Genomic DNA, 16,980 nt, shown 5'->3' with positions numbered 1-16,980 from the left:
TCTTCTCCAGCTTACCTTATCTAGGCTGGAAGTGACGTAAAAATAATGTGTGGGGCATAAACTCAAAAGCATAGCCTGCCAGAAAAAGAGAAAAAGATTGCAAACCAGTGTGCATACCTGAACCTGATCCAAACTTGTATACGTCTATATTTTCAGGGCAGCCGGTAACTTTCCCTCGAGAGCCCGGATACGTTTGCAAACTGATTTCGTCTGCTTCCTGCTGGCTTTTCTGAAACCTGAGCACCGATCCTCCAAAACATTTCACATGCTGACAGTTGAAAGCATATTATTTGTTTTTATTATATTTTGCTTGATTTACTAAATGTATGGAATAAAGAAGGGCAGTGTTAATTTAAGTCCCCCAGCAGCTACGGATCTGAGCAGGGCAACAAATAATACACTGATGGATTTGTGTAATATTTGTGGACTTTTAAAGTTAATTTAAAAAATACAGAGAAACTTTGAGTCTAAATTACTGAGTTATTGAAGTTTGTAATGTCAAAGGAAATATGATTATCAGAGTTATTAAAATTACGTATTTTTATTTAATGTTTTTGTTTTAGTTTTGAATCTCTTCCTTTCACTTTAGTTCAGAGCAGCTTTGACATTTGAGTTTAATCTTTGTAAGTTTTTTTTATATTTTATGTATGCTAATTGTCCTTGATCAAGATGGGACTCACCAGGCACCGCATTGTAACAATATTATCACTTGATTTAACTCACGATATGATACTATAGCAATTTTAAACATTTTGTCATATGCAGAGCATTGCAGTAACATTTACTGTGATTTACCAACGGGAGTATTATCAGAATACAAGCCGCTGGCAGCCAGTTGAGTCGGGTCCCCTCAAGTTTGTTTGTTAATCAAGACTCAGACATCTGGAGACTGATGGCAACATGTTCGCCATCTGTCTGCATTTATAAATTAGACAGCAATTATTTGCACACCTTCAGCAATCTGTCTGACAGTGATTGCAGTCAGTCCAACTCAGACTGCAGTTGTTTGCAGGAATGCATAATGTGATCAAATTAAACAAATCACCAGCCATCAATTTCTTTTATAGGTTTAAGGAGGTTGGTGTTTAATTTTCACTCATGTGACTAAGCCAATGTCTTGAATCAGGAGATAGACTTGTCAAACTAAGTGTATAAAGTGTAGGATGTTGTTTTGTTTAACTGATTTAATGTAAATTTGCTCTTCCAAGGTTCCTCAGGAGATGTGGTGCGTGAAAAGAGCCCTCCTTTCTGCAGTGTTCGAAGAGTATTTTAATTTATTTGAAGAGATAGATATTTGGTGTCTTTGTATTGATACATTATCACTGTGTAAAATATTGTGACACTCCCTAGTGTCTCTCTACTTGGTGATAATGAATACTTGCACCATCTCCTTTGACTACATTAAGAAAAGACTAATTTAGGGAGTAAGTTTTAGTGAACTATGTTAATTTGCCTGACACTAAGCACATCCACACTTTTTAATGGTGACTGTTAGATGATTAGAGTTATAGTTAGATATGCCATGCAAAAAAGCAAAACACTAAACAACTTACAATAATTAAAATACATTATAGACTTTTATTTATGATTGGAAGGATGAGGGCACAAGATACACAATGCATTTCTGTTTACTTTGACTTACAGACTACCATGACCTTTGTGAGATTCATGACTTCAAGCATCCTGTAGCTTTGCTTCCTGACAGGAGAAAACTATTTTAGTCTGCGGGGGGGGGGGTGAAGCCAGAGGAAGGTCATCACTGTTTTACTTGAAATACAATTGTGTCGTCTTCTTGATTTAGGCACACTAGAGTCTGTGCTTGTGTTGTGTGTGCTTGCTACCCTCTACCCTTTAATCGTCAAATCCCTTGTGGTAAACTATTATATAATCCAACACCATCTAGATTCTTAGGTTTTTCTGATACTGAGCACATCCACACTTTCCATCCAGATGTTTACCAATAAGAGCCAGCCGAACTCTAAACCCACAGTTTCCAAGCGTGATTTTAAATAATAAAAAGAAAAAAGAACGAAACAAAGAATAAAATACATTTCTCTAACTGGTCCACTTTGGTTATATTTCACTGTCATTCCTGCATGTTTGAGTGCTGGAGGGGCGGAGGACGACAGATCTCCGATTGGTCCATTTAAATCTGGGCAGCGCAGTAACTCCGCCTTGAACGTCTGCTCGGGTTCGCACGATTTGAGTTCTCGTGTCACGAATTTCGGCACTCCGCCTCATCCCCAGCTATTCTGACCGGGGTGAGCTCCGCCCATCCAAATATTCCAATCCTCAAATCGAACGCCTCCCGGGGTCACAGCGCTTCATGATTGGCTGGAGAGGTTTGAACGAGGTATAAACGGTTTCAGCGGGACAGTTTGTAGGGTCGCTGTTGTCTTCTTGGGTATTCCTTAAAGTAGGAAGCCCCTCGTTTTATCAAATTTGTCTTTTACGCAAGTATGCGATTGATGTAGCTTTTTAAAATAAGCGGAACAACGAGCCGTCAGAAACGCGAACATCAAAGGTAAATATTTTGACATTATAGACGATGTTAGCTAAGGTCATCAACGTTAGCTGGCAAACGTGGTACTTTTAGGACACGGCAGAGCAGCTATCAGTAAAACGCGATAAAGATGTGTTATATTATGCGGATGTGTCTTAAAATTACTGTTGCAACAGTCTTACAGTAGTATTTAAAATAATATGCGTGCACTGTCTTAAGTGTTTTGTGTTAGCTAACCTAGCTTGTTCATTTGAAAACGTTGGGCAGTGTTAATTTTGTTCACTTCAATACATTATTCGGTGCTTTTGGAATATTTAGCTCATGTAATAATGCTATTTTTATGGTATCTCAACATGCCAGGTTTGCAATAAGATATTAAAAACAAATCTCTTGGTCGACAACACTGTTAAATACCCACCGACCTTAATTGTCATATAGTGTAGTCGCGGAAGTGGAAAACTGGACTGTTCAAGTTTAGTATACGTTATCAAGAAATCCCACACATTAGTTAGTCTAATATTACTTGTATTCTTTGCACAGCTGTTGTTACGTCCCTCTGCAGCCCCTAATCATCTCAATGTGTTCAGCTGGTGCTAATTGGCCACCCCTAGTCAGTGTGGATAAAAGATAAGATAACTCTTTATTGTCATTGCACAATCATACATAGTACAGTAGTACAATGAAATTGGAAAACTGTCCTACGTCGGCACTACATATAACACAACACGACACGATATGACACATCACAGCGCAACACAGTATAATAACTTACTAATAAAAAAGAATAAGTGTATTTGTATTGCACACTGTTATTATTGCACATTAATTATTATTGCACCTTGTTATAAATATAAATATTATTATTGTTATTGTTTTAAACATTGTTACCTCCCCCCTAAAAAAGTCCAGGGAGGTAGCCAATCAGGTCAGCTATTTGCATTGATCAGGGCTATTGCCCTGTTGTAAAAGCTGTCCTTGAGTCTATTTGTTCGGGACCTCAGCAGCCTGAACCTCCTGCCAGACGGCAGCAGCTTAAACACCCGGTGTCCTGGGTGTGTACAGTCCTGTAGAATGCTGCGTGCCCTCTTGAGACAGCAAGTGCTGTACAGGTCCTTCAGGGAGGGAAGAGGATGTCCAATGATTTTTTTAAATTTTTTTTTTTTTTTTTGGGCCATATTAATGACCCTCTGGAGTGCCTTTCTGTGTGCTGTGGTGCAGCTGGAGAACCACACACTGATGCAATATGTCAGCACACTTTCAATGGAGCAGCGGTAGAAGACGGTCAGCAGCTCCTTCTTCAGGTCCATTTTTCTGAGGATTCTCAGAAAGTGGAGACGCTGTTGGGCCTTCTTTAAGACCGCAGAGGTGTTAGAGCTCCATTGGAGGTCTGTGTCTATGTGCACACCCAGAAACTTGAAACTGGAGACCCTTTCCACGCACTCCCCGTTGATGCTGACAGCCTGCAGCTTGGACTTCCTCCTTCTGAAGTCAACTACCAGTTCTTTTGTCTTGGTAGTATTAAGGTCCAGGTTGTTATCTACACACCAGTCTGACAGCCTCTGAACTTCAGCTCTGTACGCCATCTCATCTCCCCCTGAGATGAGCCCCACCACGGTGGTATCATCTGCAAAAGCATACCCGAGGCAAGCGTCCAGGGAGCTCACTTGTCTTTGCCTTGGTGGCATCAGCCATTTTAGCCAACCTGGTTTTCCATTTTAAGATGGACCCTCTTCTCACCCATACTCTAGTATTCGTCTCCTTTTTTATGTTGCGGCTTTGAGCCGGGTCGTAACAGCTGTCCAAAGGTTAGTCTTATTGTAAAATGCTTTATTCTATAAAACAGTTTTTTAACAGGAACTATAGATAGATAGATAGATAGATATTGGTTATTGAGATGAAAAAATGGTTAGTGCGTTAATCCTTTTAAAGGAACTCCGGGGTTTCTTTTAAGCGCATTTGGTTTGGATATTACATGTGTAATACTTACATTCAGTGGCCACTTTGTTAGGTACACCTTGCTAGTACTGGGATGGACCCACGTTTGCCCCCAGAACTGCCTTAATTTTTTATAGCATAGATTCAACAAGATGCTGTAAACTGAGAGAGCTTGGTCCACACTGACTTCAAAGTATAACACAGGTGCTGCAGATCCATGATGTGAATTTCCTCTTCATCACTAAGATGCTCTACAGGTGTGAGATCTGTTGCTTGTTTGGCCATTTGAGTGCAGTGAACTCACTGTCATGTGCAAGAAACAAGTTTAAGATGAATTTAGCTTTGTGACCACTGTCAGAAGAGGAGTACACTGTGACCTTAAAAGCATGGAAATTGTAAGCAACTGGCAACGGGGTGAAGTGTGGCAAGAAAATATCCCCCATATCGTCACCAGCCTGAACCATCAATGGATTTGTGCTTCCAAGTTGTTTTCACAAGATTCTGACTGTATCATCCAAATGTTGCAGCAGAAATTGTTGACTCATCTGATCAGGCAATGGTTTTCCAGTCTTCTTTTGTCCACTTGTGGTGATCCAGTGGAAAGTGTCGCCTCCGTTTCCTCTTTGTAACTGACAGGAATGGCCCCCTGTAGTCTTCTGTTGTTGTACGGCATCTGCTTTAACACTGGATGAGTTGGGCATTCAGAAATGTTTTTTTTTTTTTGTTTGTTTGTTTTTTTTCCCACATCGTAATTGTAATGAGTGTTTATTTGAGTTATCTTTGCCTTCCCATCACCTTGAACCAGTCTGGCTAGCCTCTTCTAACCTCTGGCATCAACAAGGTATTGTCACCTAGAGACCTGCTGCTCACTAGATAATTTCTCTTTTTCAGGCTATTCTGTTCTTCTCTCTATGTTGGGAGATCTCAGTAGATCTGCAGTTTATTGAAATACTCAGACCAGCCATTTTTCACCAATTGACATTTATTATAATATTGGTGCATTTTATTTATTGGTGTGTCATAGAAAGGAATTAAATATGTCGTCCTAAAACTGATTTTAAAAAAACTAAACAAAAACACTACAAACAAGAACAAAGAAAAGAAATGCAAATGCAAAAAATATTGAGACAATGAGAAGGATTTAAAAAAAACAAACAAAAAAAAAAAACATTGCTGCATATGAAACATTTTCAATAAGCTATTTTGAAAAGGACATTTCAAACGCTGATGGTGCCCCATTCAACGAACTAAGTAGATTCCCAGCTACATTAGGGCTTCATAAGTCCTTGAATAAGGTGATTTAATGCTTTAAAAGGTATGGGTCAAATTTTAAGATTAGTAATTATTTTCTCTGCTAAACTGTAGCTGTTGCTCCGTGTGGGGCTGCTTGAAACTAAGGTGACTCTTAACAGCTGATCCATAATCTTGGAGAGGGAAAGATCAAAGCAGAAAGGTTTTCAATTTTCCCCCAGTTCAAAACTGGTGTATGGGAGGTGACTGTACATAAGCATGATTTGGAAAAATTGCATTTTCCTCTCTTTAATAATGTACTGAAGCTTCAGTACATTAAATTGATATGGGGGAAAAAATGTAACCTCACTTAAAGAAAAGATATACAGTGGGGCAAAAAAGTATTTAGTCAGCCACCGACTCTGCAAGTTCCCCCACTTAAAATGATAACAGAGGTCAGTAATTTGCACCAGAGGTACACTTCAACTGTGAGAGACAGAATGTGGAAAAAAAAATCCATGAATTCACATGGTAGGATTTGTAAAGAATTTATTCGTAAATCAGGGTGGAAAATAAGTATTTGGTCACCTCAAACAAGGAAAATCCCTGGCTCTCACAGACCTGTAACGTCTTCTGTAAGAAGCTTTTCTGTCCCCCACTCGTTACCTGTATGAATGGCACCTGTTTGACCTCATCATCTGTATAAAAGACACCTGTCCACAGCCTCAACCAGTCAGACTCCAAACTCTGCCATGGCCAAGACCAAAGAGCTTTCCAAGGACACCAGGAAAAGAATTGTAGACCTGCACCAGACTGGGAAGAGTGAATCTACAATAGGCAAGCAGCTTGGTGTGAAAAAATCAACTGTGGGAGCAATCATCAGAAAATGGAAGACATACAAGACCACTGATAATCTCCCTCGATCTGGGGCTCCACGCAAGATCTCATCCCGTGGGGTCAAAATGATCATGAGAACGGTGAGCAAAGATCCCAGAACCACACGGGGGGACCTGGTGAATGACCTGCAGAGAGCTGGGACCAAAGTAACAAAGGTCACCATCAGTAACACACTACAACGGCAGGGAATCAAATCCCGCAGTGCCAGACGTGTTCCGCTGCTGAAGCCAGTGCATGTCCAGGCCCGTCTGAAGTTTGCCAGAGAGCACATGGATGATACAGCAGAGGATTGGGAGAATGTCATGTGGTCAGATGAAACCAAAGTAGAACTTTTTGGTATAAACTCAACTCGTCGTGTTTGGAGGAAGAAGAATACTGAGTTGCATCCCAAGAACACCATACCTACTGTGAAGCATGGGGGTGGAAACATCATGCTATGGGGCTGTTTTTCTGCCAAGGGGACAGGACGACTGATCCGTGTTAAGGACAGAATGAATGGGGCCAAGTATCGTGAGATTTTGAGCCAAAACCTCCTTCCATCAGTGAGAACTTTGAAGATGAAACGAGGCTGGGTCTTCCAACATGACAATGATCCAAAACACACCGCCCGGGCAACAAAGGAGTGGCTCCGTAAGAAGCATTTGAAAGTCCTGGAGTGGCCTAGCCAGTCTCCAGACCTCAACCCCATAGAAAATCTGTGGCGGGAGTTGAAAGTCCATGTTGCTCGGCGACAGCCCCAAAACATCACTGCTCTTGAGAAGATCTGCATGGAGGAATGGGCCAAAATACCAGCTACTGTGTGTGCAAACCTGGTAAAGACCTATAGTAAACGTTTGACCTCTGTTATTGCCAACAAAGGTTATGTTACAAAGTATTGAGTTGTATTTTTGTTATTGACCAAATACTTATTTTCCACCCTGATTTACGAATAAATTCTTTACAAATCCTACCATGTGAATTCATGGATTTTTTTTTCACATTCTGTCTCTCACAGTTGAAGTGTACCTCTGGTGCAAATTACTGACCTCTGTCATCATTTTAAGTGGGGGAACTTGCACAATCGGTGGCTGACTAAATACTTTTTTGCCCCACTGTATTTTTAGGAGAGCCCTGCTGATTTTGGCACTAAAAAAGATAAAAGAGAGTCTTTATATACCCCTGTAAATTGGGTCTTAACTATTCTTGTAATCTCAGAACTCTGTCGGCTTTTTGTGCCTCAGGTTGTCACCATGAACTCTGTACTATCAGTGCGATCCCTCACGCAGATGTTTGGTGGCAAAGCACAAGACATCATCAATGAAATCGATAATGTCCACATGGTTTGGCTTGAGGAGATACAACAAGAAGCCAATCGCATGTTCTCAAGGTAGGCTATAAATATGTTCTTCTATGTAGCTCTACTCTATAGATGTGTTTAATTTTTTTCTAATGGAGTGCTTTCTTTTCTTCGTTTCAGAGATTTTAATGCTGAACCAGAGTTGATGCCAAAAACGCCATCACAGAAGAAAAACAGTCGCAGGAAGCGTGTGTCTTTGGGTCCCCAAGAAGAAAATCAGGGAAAGAAAAGGTTTGTTTTATCAGTTCCTGTTTTTAGTGAAGGCAGTCTGAAGCGTGCTGTACCTTTTTTGTAACTCTTACGTTATCCTTTCCTGCTTAGATACTCAAAGGGAAGGCGCAGTAACCTTCGTGGCTCTTCTGTTAAATCACTGCAATTCACTGCTAAAGAGGATCCCATTTCTGAGGTCTCCACCTCTGACACCAGCAGCACTGGACAGTCCAAACGCACCACTCGCAGAAACAAACAGACAAAGCCTGAGGTGGTAGATGATGAGAGCCAGTCACCTCATGACAGCGATAAAGCTGAAGAAGTGCAAAACAAAACGCAGATGCTGCAGGAGAAGGAGGTAGTGGTGGTTGAAAATAAGGAGGTGAATGATGCTAAAGTCAAACCAGATGACACAGTTGGCAACGCCACACCTCCTGAGTCTCTTAAGATTCCCTTACCTGAAGTAGTTGTCAGAATCTCTCATGTAGACCGCTTGTCTGCTGAGCTCGCAAAAGAGCCCGAGCCCTCTCCTGGCCGTACAGCTGCTAAGATTGCAATAGCTGAATCTGCTCAAATCTCAAGGCGCAGCTCTGTGCAGTGCTCCCTGAAGCTACGTCACTCTCTGGCTGGCCTGCGGCACAGTATGACTCAGGAATCTGTCCGCCGTGCCTCGCGCCGCTCCATGCTTAAGAGGAAAGCTACTCGTGCGGGTAACTCCACATGTAGCACCAAAGTTAGTGGTAAGAAAAGGACTAGTTTGCTTATAATTACTTAATTTCCCAATTATTAAAGGGCTGTTTGAAATGTTTGACTTTTTATTATTGTAGATGACTCTTGCGTGGAGGAGGATGAGGAGGAAATGGAGAAGGAAAACCAAGAAGTGTGAGTGTTATTTAAAAAAAAAAAAGGATATGGGAATCGAAGTTATATGGTCTTGTAAGGGAGCTTTAAAAAAAAAAAAGAAAAAAGTTCTGAATGGTCTCCTTGAATCTACTGATCCCTAAACTAATTCTTTACCCAAAGCCAATAAGCACGAAACCTAGGAGTGATGTTGGATTTAACTTTAGGGCTCATGCAGCTGAGGGTGGTAGACATCTCATTGTCAAGTTCTGTGATCAACAGATGCCTTCATGAATGTAAATACACAAAGTAGGTACAAGATGCAAACTACAAATTATGCTCAAGAACAGGAAGTCCACATTAGACTTTGCCAGAAATCATCTAAATGAGCTGGCTCAGGTCTGGAAAGAAATTCTTTGTACAAGTAAAAACAAGATAAACTTGTACCAGAATGATGAGAAGTAGAAAGTAGGAGAAAGAGAGAAACCAAACTGAAGCATACCACATTATCTGTCAGACATGGTGGAGGTAGTGTTATCTCATGGGCCTAATGTCTGCCAGGGGAACCAGGTCATTTGTTGATGTGTTTATTGATGAAGTAGCAGGATGAACTGTGATGTGTACAGGGCTGTGCTCAGACTCAGCCTAATGCTGCAAAACTAAAAGTGAAAACTAAAAAGCTGTAATTCCCGAGCAGTTAAAGTAAAAGCTTTGTTAAACCCCCTGCATTCAAGCTGAAAGTCTGCACTTCAATCACATCTTATTTGTTTTTAAAAACCCACTGTGGTTGTGTACATAGCCAGAACAACAAGAAGTGCCATTTTCCAAATACTCATGATCTAACTGTATTACTTTAAAAATATTCTTAAAGTGTGACCTTTTCTGTCTCTGAGGCACTCCAAGAAACCGATGCACACTTTTACATTTAGCAGACTTGACTACTCTTAAATCTCTGTCTGGTCTACATGCTTTCCTCAGCTGCTTGATGTCTTATTAGATCCAGAATAAAAAAAAACACATTTAACCCATATTAAAGTCCCTGCTCTGGATGAATGTCAGCTTCCATTTTGGCTTTAAAATCCTTTATTTAAAAACACTTCACGGTCTGCTTCACTCCAACTTGCACGAACAGTGCTAATGAAGTGCGATGTTTGTTTATTCGCTCCTATAGGCTGTCAGATGCTGTATCTGTGGATAATGCTGGACCTCAGAAATCTCAGCGAACTCCAGAGGTATGTACATAGAGCCTTTTAATAATCAAAGCAGTAACTTTGAAGTAGAGTTGTGTTAATGATCAACATTTGATAACCAGGGTATACAACAGTCTCTCGTGCGCATCACTCGTTCCGTGGCTGCAAACTCACCCAAACTGGCGCCCCCATCGTTGTTTATCAGTGAGATGACTCATAACAGAGCAAGTATGGAAACTATTAACAAATACAATATTTATTTTTTTTAGTCTAAATGTCATTTCATTTGCACTGAAAACATTGTTTTCTTTCAGTTGTCACTGAGAAGCTGAATTTGCTGCCAGTTCGGAGGTGGGTGCTATATGACTGCTGTGATAAAGAGCACATTTACAGGAAAAACTAAATGAATTGTTTTATTTTTTTCTGCCTGTGTTGTGTGGGTTTTTTTTGTTTTTATTAATTAATTAATTTTTTAATTTTAAGGTCAAGTCGCAGCACTAAGCGTAAAGCACCTGATACTATAGATGAAAGTCCGACAAAGAGGTGCTCTCCTCCCAAGAAAAGTCAAAGTGTAAGAAGCTGTTAATATGGTTGATGGACATTTTCATATTTCAGTGGATTTCTTAAGGTTTGACACTTTCTGTTTGCTCTGGATGAACAGGCAATCAAACCCCACATGAAGTCTTTTCTGCACACCGTCCAAAAGAATCAGATGCTGATGATGACTCCGAATTCAGTCGGCCGGACCGCAGTGATCAAGTCCTTCATCAAACACAACACTCCTCTGAGGATTGATCCTAAGGTAAGCTTCACACGCGGCAAGGTAGCATTATTTAATACGTACCAGCTTCTCTCCACATGCTCGGTATAGTCAGTGTTGCAGTGAATTTAAAGTTGCATTCAGTCACTTTTAATCTGACTAATGTGAAAATGTCCTTTCATCAGTGAGCATCCCATAAACCTAAATCTTGTATGTATTTGAGAAACTCATGGGAGCTTAAAATGTGGGGGGACAAATACAAACAAAAACACACTTCATAAATGTTGTGGGTCATATTTGGTCTGGTATGAATTATGCGGTCCTTATTTGGATGTGCTTTCTCCTCTCCTCAGTTCAACACTAGCATAGTGGTAAGTGTAATGTCAAACATCGAAGCACTTTGTTTTTGGGCATTGCTGGTGTTTAATATTCCCATTGTGTGACTTGATTAAACTTGTACTCATTTAGCACTTTCCCCATCCAAGCCTCTTTCCCACTGGCATGACATTTGGGTGTTTAAATAAAAAGTCAAGTACTAAATGTAAAGGTGGACTCTGCGCTGCACTTTTTATGGGCATGAGATCGACCTGCATGTAAACAACCTGAAGCTTATCAAATGCATTTGTTTCACAGCGGCCGTGTGTGGAAGGGGCTGCTCTGTAAACATTTCATCAGCCTGATCTCACGGGTCACTAATGGTCTTTGTTTGTCATGTTGTAAGCTAACAGAAATCAAATCACTTTAAATAGCTTTGGTAATCTCAGTGTCGACTTTGAGACATTATTTCATCATAAAGTAGAAATCCATCTTAACCTAAGCTTTTTATTTATTTTCGTTTGAATGTGATTGACCTGTTTGTGGATTAAGCTAAAACTGGGGAAGTATATCGCACTGGGGGTGAAGTTCTCTTTATGGGAGCTCGATTGAGTCTAACAATAACCTGTAATCTTATTCAGCTACTTTTGGGATTTGTACAGTGCTGTGTTTGTGCACTTGGTGGTTTTTCCTCATGGCTTTACTACTTTTTGTGTTGAACTTGGATCATAGGCAATTTCCATTTACCCAGGCAGGTCCACAACACTGCACATTTGATTTAACGGAACCTTTTAGAGACCATGAAACTGGCATTTTGGATGGATTTTTGCTTTATTTTTGTAGGGGGCTTCCCCTGCCCCTTAATTTTTTTTTATTTTTTTTTTTTAAATTTTATGATTGTTTGCCACCTTTTCACCTTACAGCATCTTGATCATATTTCTTTGTGACAGGATGAGGTTTTTATTTGAAAATCTACTTAATTTGTAACCTCTTTGTTCTATATTCTCAGACAAAAGAGCGCAACAAACTTGAAGCACTTAAAAAGAAGCAGGAGCAAGAGGAGGAAAGGATGAGGAAAATGGAAGAGGATAAGAAGAGGAAACAGGAGGAACTTAAAAGGTTAACCATGCACATATTTCAGAATCAAAGGCACAACTTAATTAAAAGAAATTTAACTTCTAACATCGTCTTCTAGGAAGAGGGATGAGAGGTTAAGAAGAGTCTTTGAGGCCAAAGTAAAAGAGGAACAGAGGGAGGAAGAGAAGAAGAAAAAGATTGAGCAAAAAATGGCTCAGATTGATGAGAAAAATGATAAAGTATGCAACAGCTCTGTTGGTCCTGAATCTGTATATTCAGCTTTAAAAGAAACCAACTCACGTTTGCTCTGTCTTTCCCATTCTACACATTCATGCAGCGCGTGGCGGAGGAGAAGGCCAAGAAGAAAGTGGCCCTGAAGCGTCAAGAGGAGCTAGAACAGAAGAGGAAAATGGAAGAGGAGGCCAGAAAGAAGAAGATTCAGCAGGTTATTTGCTTTTTGTGGAGTATTGGCACTACAGCTCTTGTGCAGAGGGTTAAAGGCACTATATTTTCTTATACTGCATGCATGCTTGTTTGTTTTTTAAATCAGGAGGAAGAAAAGCGACAGCAAGAGTTGCTGGCCAAGAAGAAGGCTGAGGAAGAGGCTCGTAAAGCACTCGAGCTGAAGAGGGAGCAGGAACGCGCGAGGGAAAGGGAGCTGGAGAGGGAACGGCAAGCTGCTGCGGAAAGGTCATATGATGATGATGATTCCAATACTTCTCACAGTATATAGGAATACAGAAGAATAATGTGGTCCTGATTAAACAAGAGCATATATTAGTACTGTTAGGTTTTGATTGGCTTTTCTAAGAATCCACTAACTGTAACGGTTTTTTCCTCTTAAACTGTAGTTAAACTGAAAATGTAAAAAAAAAAAGAGAAAGGACCGGGGTCTTTTCTCTCGTTTGGCTATACAACCAGTCTGCTCCATATTATAAATGACCCCACTGCCAATTTAAGGACAGCTGTTACTTGGGCTTATCAGATAAAATATATCCACAGTTGTTAACATTAACAGTCACCATTACAAATATAACTCCAGATGTTTAGCTTAAAAGGCTATTGTTAACTTTAGTGCTAAGAGCTGTGGTGGCTCTGATATCATCCTGCTGCACTGGAAACTTTTTGCTCTGCGAAGAACTTAAACAATGTGAATTTCAAATGATTAATAGATTTCTCACTTTCCAAACATCCATAAATTGTCCTTTATTACTCTGTCCCTCATAGATGGAAACAGTTAACAGGAAACTGTGATCAGTGATGTGGAGTAGTGTAGTACTAGTGTATATACAAAACACCATACCTAAAGTGTGTTAATTCAGGTAATTAACAATCTTTTTTGTTTGTTAATTCAGGTAATTAAAGCCTGTAAGAAACTGATGCTATTTCACTCCAGGTTTTTTGGATTTTGTTTTTAAAATTGATGTGATGTTTGTGTTTGCAGAGAGCGAGTGGAGAAAGAAAAAGCTTTCGCTCTGCAGCGTGAAGTGGAGAGAGCAGCGAGAGAGAAAGAGATGAGGGAACTCGAGGAGAAAAGGAAGGCACTCGAGGAAAAAAGAAAACTGGTAAGAAATGGAATTGTCAAACAAAACTTGATGTTTGAGCACTCGCAATAGTTACTTTTTATTTCTCTTATTAGGAGTGTGTTGAGTGGAATCCCCCATGTTTGGGCTTGATATTTAAAAACAAAAAATAGAACTTGATTCAGATGATTAGGAAACATGGGTGTGAATACCCTGAAATTAAAGATGTGAGTGTGTGTTGTTGTTGTTATTGTTATTATTAGCAGCATTATTAAATAAAAGGACTAGATGTTACGATCCCTGATAATGCATATTACAAGCACCATTTTAATTGGCCCAAACTATAAGGTATTGGTCCTAATGTGAACCTGTGTGGTGGTGTTTGTTTTCTCTGTGGTGTATGTACCAATATGTGGTATTTCTGGGTGCTTTCCCAGAAAAGCAATATGATGCAGCATCACAGTTCACTTGTCAGTGGCTTCAGTATTTCAACTCATTTTTGTGTGTGGCAGAGAAAATTATTCAGGTACTTTCAATTTAGCAGAGCAAAGGAAATCAGATTTGCTTCAATGTTTAGTCCTAAAGTACTGAACAGTGAAAGTGCACACACAATCAGTGTGGCAGAAACATGCAAGTCTGTGGCTTTCTTGCATTTGGTGTCATGGTCAGTGAGGTATGTAAAGACTGCAGCAGGTTTTCCACTGTCTATGCTAGAGCTTGTTCACGGTGTTTTATGGGGATCCACTTCAGCAGATGTTAATTAGCAGGACTCTTTCAGAAAATGACTTGGAAAGTTTTCTCTTATCTTCTCATTAAAAACTCAACATGTGATAATCTCATTAACTTGATATATGAGGACGTCTGTCAGCAGCTGTTTGTGACTGCAGCTGCTCAGCTGTCTGGTTTTTCTTCCACTAGGAGGAGCAGCAAAGGCTGGCTGCAAAAGAGAAAGCTGCTAAAGAGCTGGAAGCTGCTAAGCAGAGGGACGCTGCTGCTCAAGAGGCTGCTAAAACACAGGTACAGCAAAACCTTCAGTTCATCGAGACAGCTTAACGTTGGTACAAACTGGGGAGCAAACCCAAACTACAGAAACATTTCCTGTGTTTCTATGCGTTCTGTTATTTGAGATCATATAGTCAACAAAAATATTTCAAATGAAACCGCTTTTAAGGTTTTTGTTTTTTGTTTTTCCTAAACCTTATTAAATTTCTTTCTCCCACTCCCCATGCAATGCAGACTGCTGCTAACCTAAATGTGACTGTGGATATTGAGGTAATAACAATAGATATTATACTTTTTACATTAGATTATGTACATTATACCATGTCTCTTCATCTGAAGCCTTAAGCATGTGAAAATGATTACATGGTGTGTTTGTTTGTTTCCATGACAAAGGTAATAGATTAGCATTTAATTCAGTTTCTCAGTAGCAAAATTTATAATGTTTCAAAGGGTGTAAATTAATGTGTAATTTCCCAATTTTCTTAAACTGTTCAGCGCTCAGTAATGAGCACACCTGTAGGAAAAGGTGGTGAGCTCAACGTGACGGTTGATATTGAGGTATGTGTTTTTATTTATTTTTAACACGCGTATATTTATTCTAAACAAAGACTAAATGATTTTTTTTTTTTTTTTTTTTTTCCCCTCATTCTCTTTCTGCAGCACTCCTCACCACAGTCATATGCCATCACGCCAAAGGGTGGAGATAAACCTTTGATTTTGTCCAAAAATCCAGAAGACTATGGGATGGACCAAAACAGTGATGACTCTACTGATGACGAGTCTGCACCAAGGAAGCCTATTCCATCCTGGGCAGAAGGTATTTAATGATCTCTCAACTCTTCAGTATACCTGAAGTGCTTATGTGTTACTCGTTAATCCAGCTCAGTTATAATTGATTGTCTCAAATTTTTACGGTGGATTCATACTAAGCTCAGTCAAGTTTCACCTTGTGTTACTCGTCTGAATTCAGTCGTGTTGGAAACCTAAATTTAGGGAATTGCTGGTGAAATGAAATGAAATGGCCCAGCACCATAATGTTTTTTTTTTAAGACCCTGCTTTGAAAATCTGAGACAAGTTTAGCTGCCCGAGATTCACAGAATTTAGAAAGGCACTATTTTGTGATGTATATTGTTATTGGGATATGAGATTTTGGCCATACCTGCACATGTGCAATGTGAACATTTACAGTGGTTAAGATTGTATAGTTTGGCCACCAGAGGGCACTCTGTAACTTCCAAGTTTTCATGTGTTCTGCGCCCAGAACAGCCAGCTGGTCCAAGCATTTCATTCCCAGTTGGGCAGAGCACAAACAAATAAATACTAACCACAAAAAAAAACACATTTGTTGAGCAAACACTTGGCACCAGTGGAGAGAAAGAAGTCTCTTCAATAGGGAGAGGCAGAAATCTGCTGAGATCTGTTGGACAAATGATTACTTGATCACAAATATAATTTCATTTCCTGACTGAACTTGAAATGTAATGGCTTCCTTGATATTAGCGCACTTTAACTTGGGATGAAGAATCCTAGGTATGACACTACAGGAAACTTGAACCATGATAAGATATTTCAGACATTAGTATCACAGTTCTGGTCTCTACGTCACAATTTTACACCCCTACCAAACTGGGCTAAACCCACATGTGTGTTTGTGGATATTGCATGCTATTTAAAGCCCCTAAACAGACCTGTTTGTGTTCTCTCTCTCTTTCTCTCTTTCTCTCTTTCTTTCTTTCTTCCAGGTCCCAATCTGCAGCAGATAATAATGAAGCAATACTTCAACCCTCCTGATTTGGACTCTTTCTTTGGCGCAATTGAGTCACCACGACTGGAAAACATCTTTTACAAGAGCAAGCCCAGATATTTTAAACGAACCAGCTCTGCGGTGTGGCACTCGCCCCCAGCTGGAAAGTAACATCTGTACACTCATACAGATGTTTAAACTGCTGTATAAAGTTAAAATTCTGAAAATCAGTTTCAAATAAAGTCACTTGTTTTGTTTTTCTGACTGTTCTTTTTAAATGTATGTTTGTGTTTCACATCTTTATGTCTAAGTAGGTTTTTATATCTGTGGTTTCTGTTTAGCTTTTAGAGATGTAATTTGTTTTGGCTTGTCAATTTAAAAAAAATTAAAAGTAAATTAAAAGATGGTTGATTTGTT

The 16,980-nt window shown here is 39.7% G+C and overlaps 2 protein-coding genes across 3 annotated transcripts in view; both read left to right on the top strand.

Annotated features, from left to right (window-relative positions):
- The window catches only part of pgghg (protein-glucosylgalactosylhydroxylysine glucosidase), an 11,531-nt gene extending 6,027 nt beyond the window's left edge, over positions 1 to 5,504 (top strand). Inside the window, exons 14-15 of the mRNA XM_085166357.1 lie at positions 157 to 2,524; positions 3,044 to 5,504. Of these exons, the coding sequence (XP_085022483.1) occupies positions 157 to 233 (77 nt within the window). The 3' untranslated portion in view covers positions 234 to 2,524; positions 3,044 to 5,504. The remainder of the gene's footprint in view (positions 1 to 156; positions 2,525 to 3,043) is intronic.
- Positions 2,409 to 16,980, top strand: incenp (inner centromere protein). 2 transcript variants are annotated; one of them, XM_085166350.1, is made up of 21 exons: positions 2,409 to 2,524; positions 7,760 to 7,931; positions 8,022 to 8,132; positions 8,223 to 8,851; positions 8,939 to 8,993; positions 10,123 to 10,183; positions 10,264 to 10,369; positions 10,456 to 10,492; positions 10,625 to 10,712; positions 10,803 to 10,943; positions 11,255 to 11,272; positions 12,226 to 12,335; positions 12,412 to 12,532; positions 12,631 to 12,738; positions 12,844 to 12,983; positions 13,738 to 13,858; positions 14,735 to 14,833; positions 15,053 to 15,088; positions 15,314 to 15,376; positions 15,479 to 15,635; positions 16,562 to 16,980. In XM_085166350.1, the coding sequence occupies exons 2-21, from the start codon at positions 7,795 to 7,797 to the stop codon at positions 16,732 to 16,734; spliced, it is 2,511 nt and encodes an 836-aa protein (XP_085022476.1). In that variant the 5' UTR covers positions 2,409 to 2,524; positions 7,760 to 7,794; the 3' UTR covers positions 16,735 to 16,980. The 2 variants fall into 2 exon arrangements, with proteins under 2 accessions (XP_085022476.1, XP_085022475.1); XM_085166349.1 differs by lacking the exons at positions 2,409 to 2,524; positions 11,255 to 11,272 and having other exon boundaries at positions 7,786 to 7,931.

Source organism: Neolamprologus multifasciatus, chromosome 7 (genome assembly GCF_963576455.1).
Source record: "Neolamprologus multifasciatus chromosome 7, fNeoMul1.2, whole genome shotgun sequence".
In the NCBI taxonomy this organism is placed as follows: Eukaryota; Metazoa; Chordata; class Actinopteri; order Cichliformes; family Cichlidae; genus Neolamprologus; species Neolamprologus multifasciatus.
Note: the sequence above shows the minus strand (reverse complement) of the source record. Positions and strands in the feature narration are given on the sequence as shown.

Coding starts and splice junctions, on each gene's coding strand:
- incenp (XM_085166350.1), top strand. CDS start 7,795: ATGAACTCTGTACTATCAGTGCGATCCCTCACGCAGATGTTTGGTGGC. Junction 12,533..12,630: donor TTGATGAGAAAAATGATAAA/GTATGCAACAGC, acceptor ACATTCATGCAG/CGCGTGGCGGAGGAGAAGGC. Junction 12,984..13,737: donor CGGCAAGCTGCTGCGGAAAG/GTCATATGATGA, acceptor TTGTGTTTGCAG/AGAGCGAGTGGAGAAAGAAA.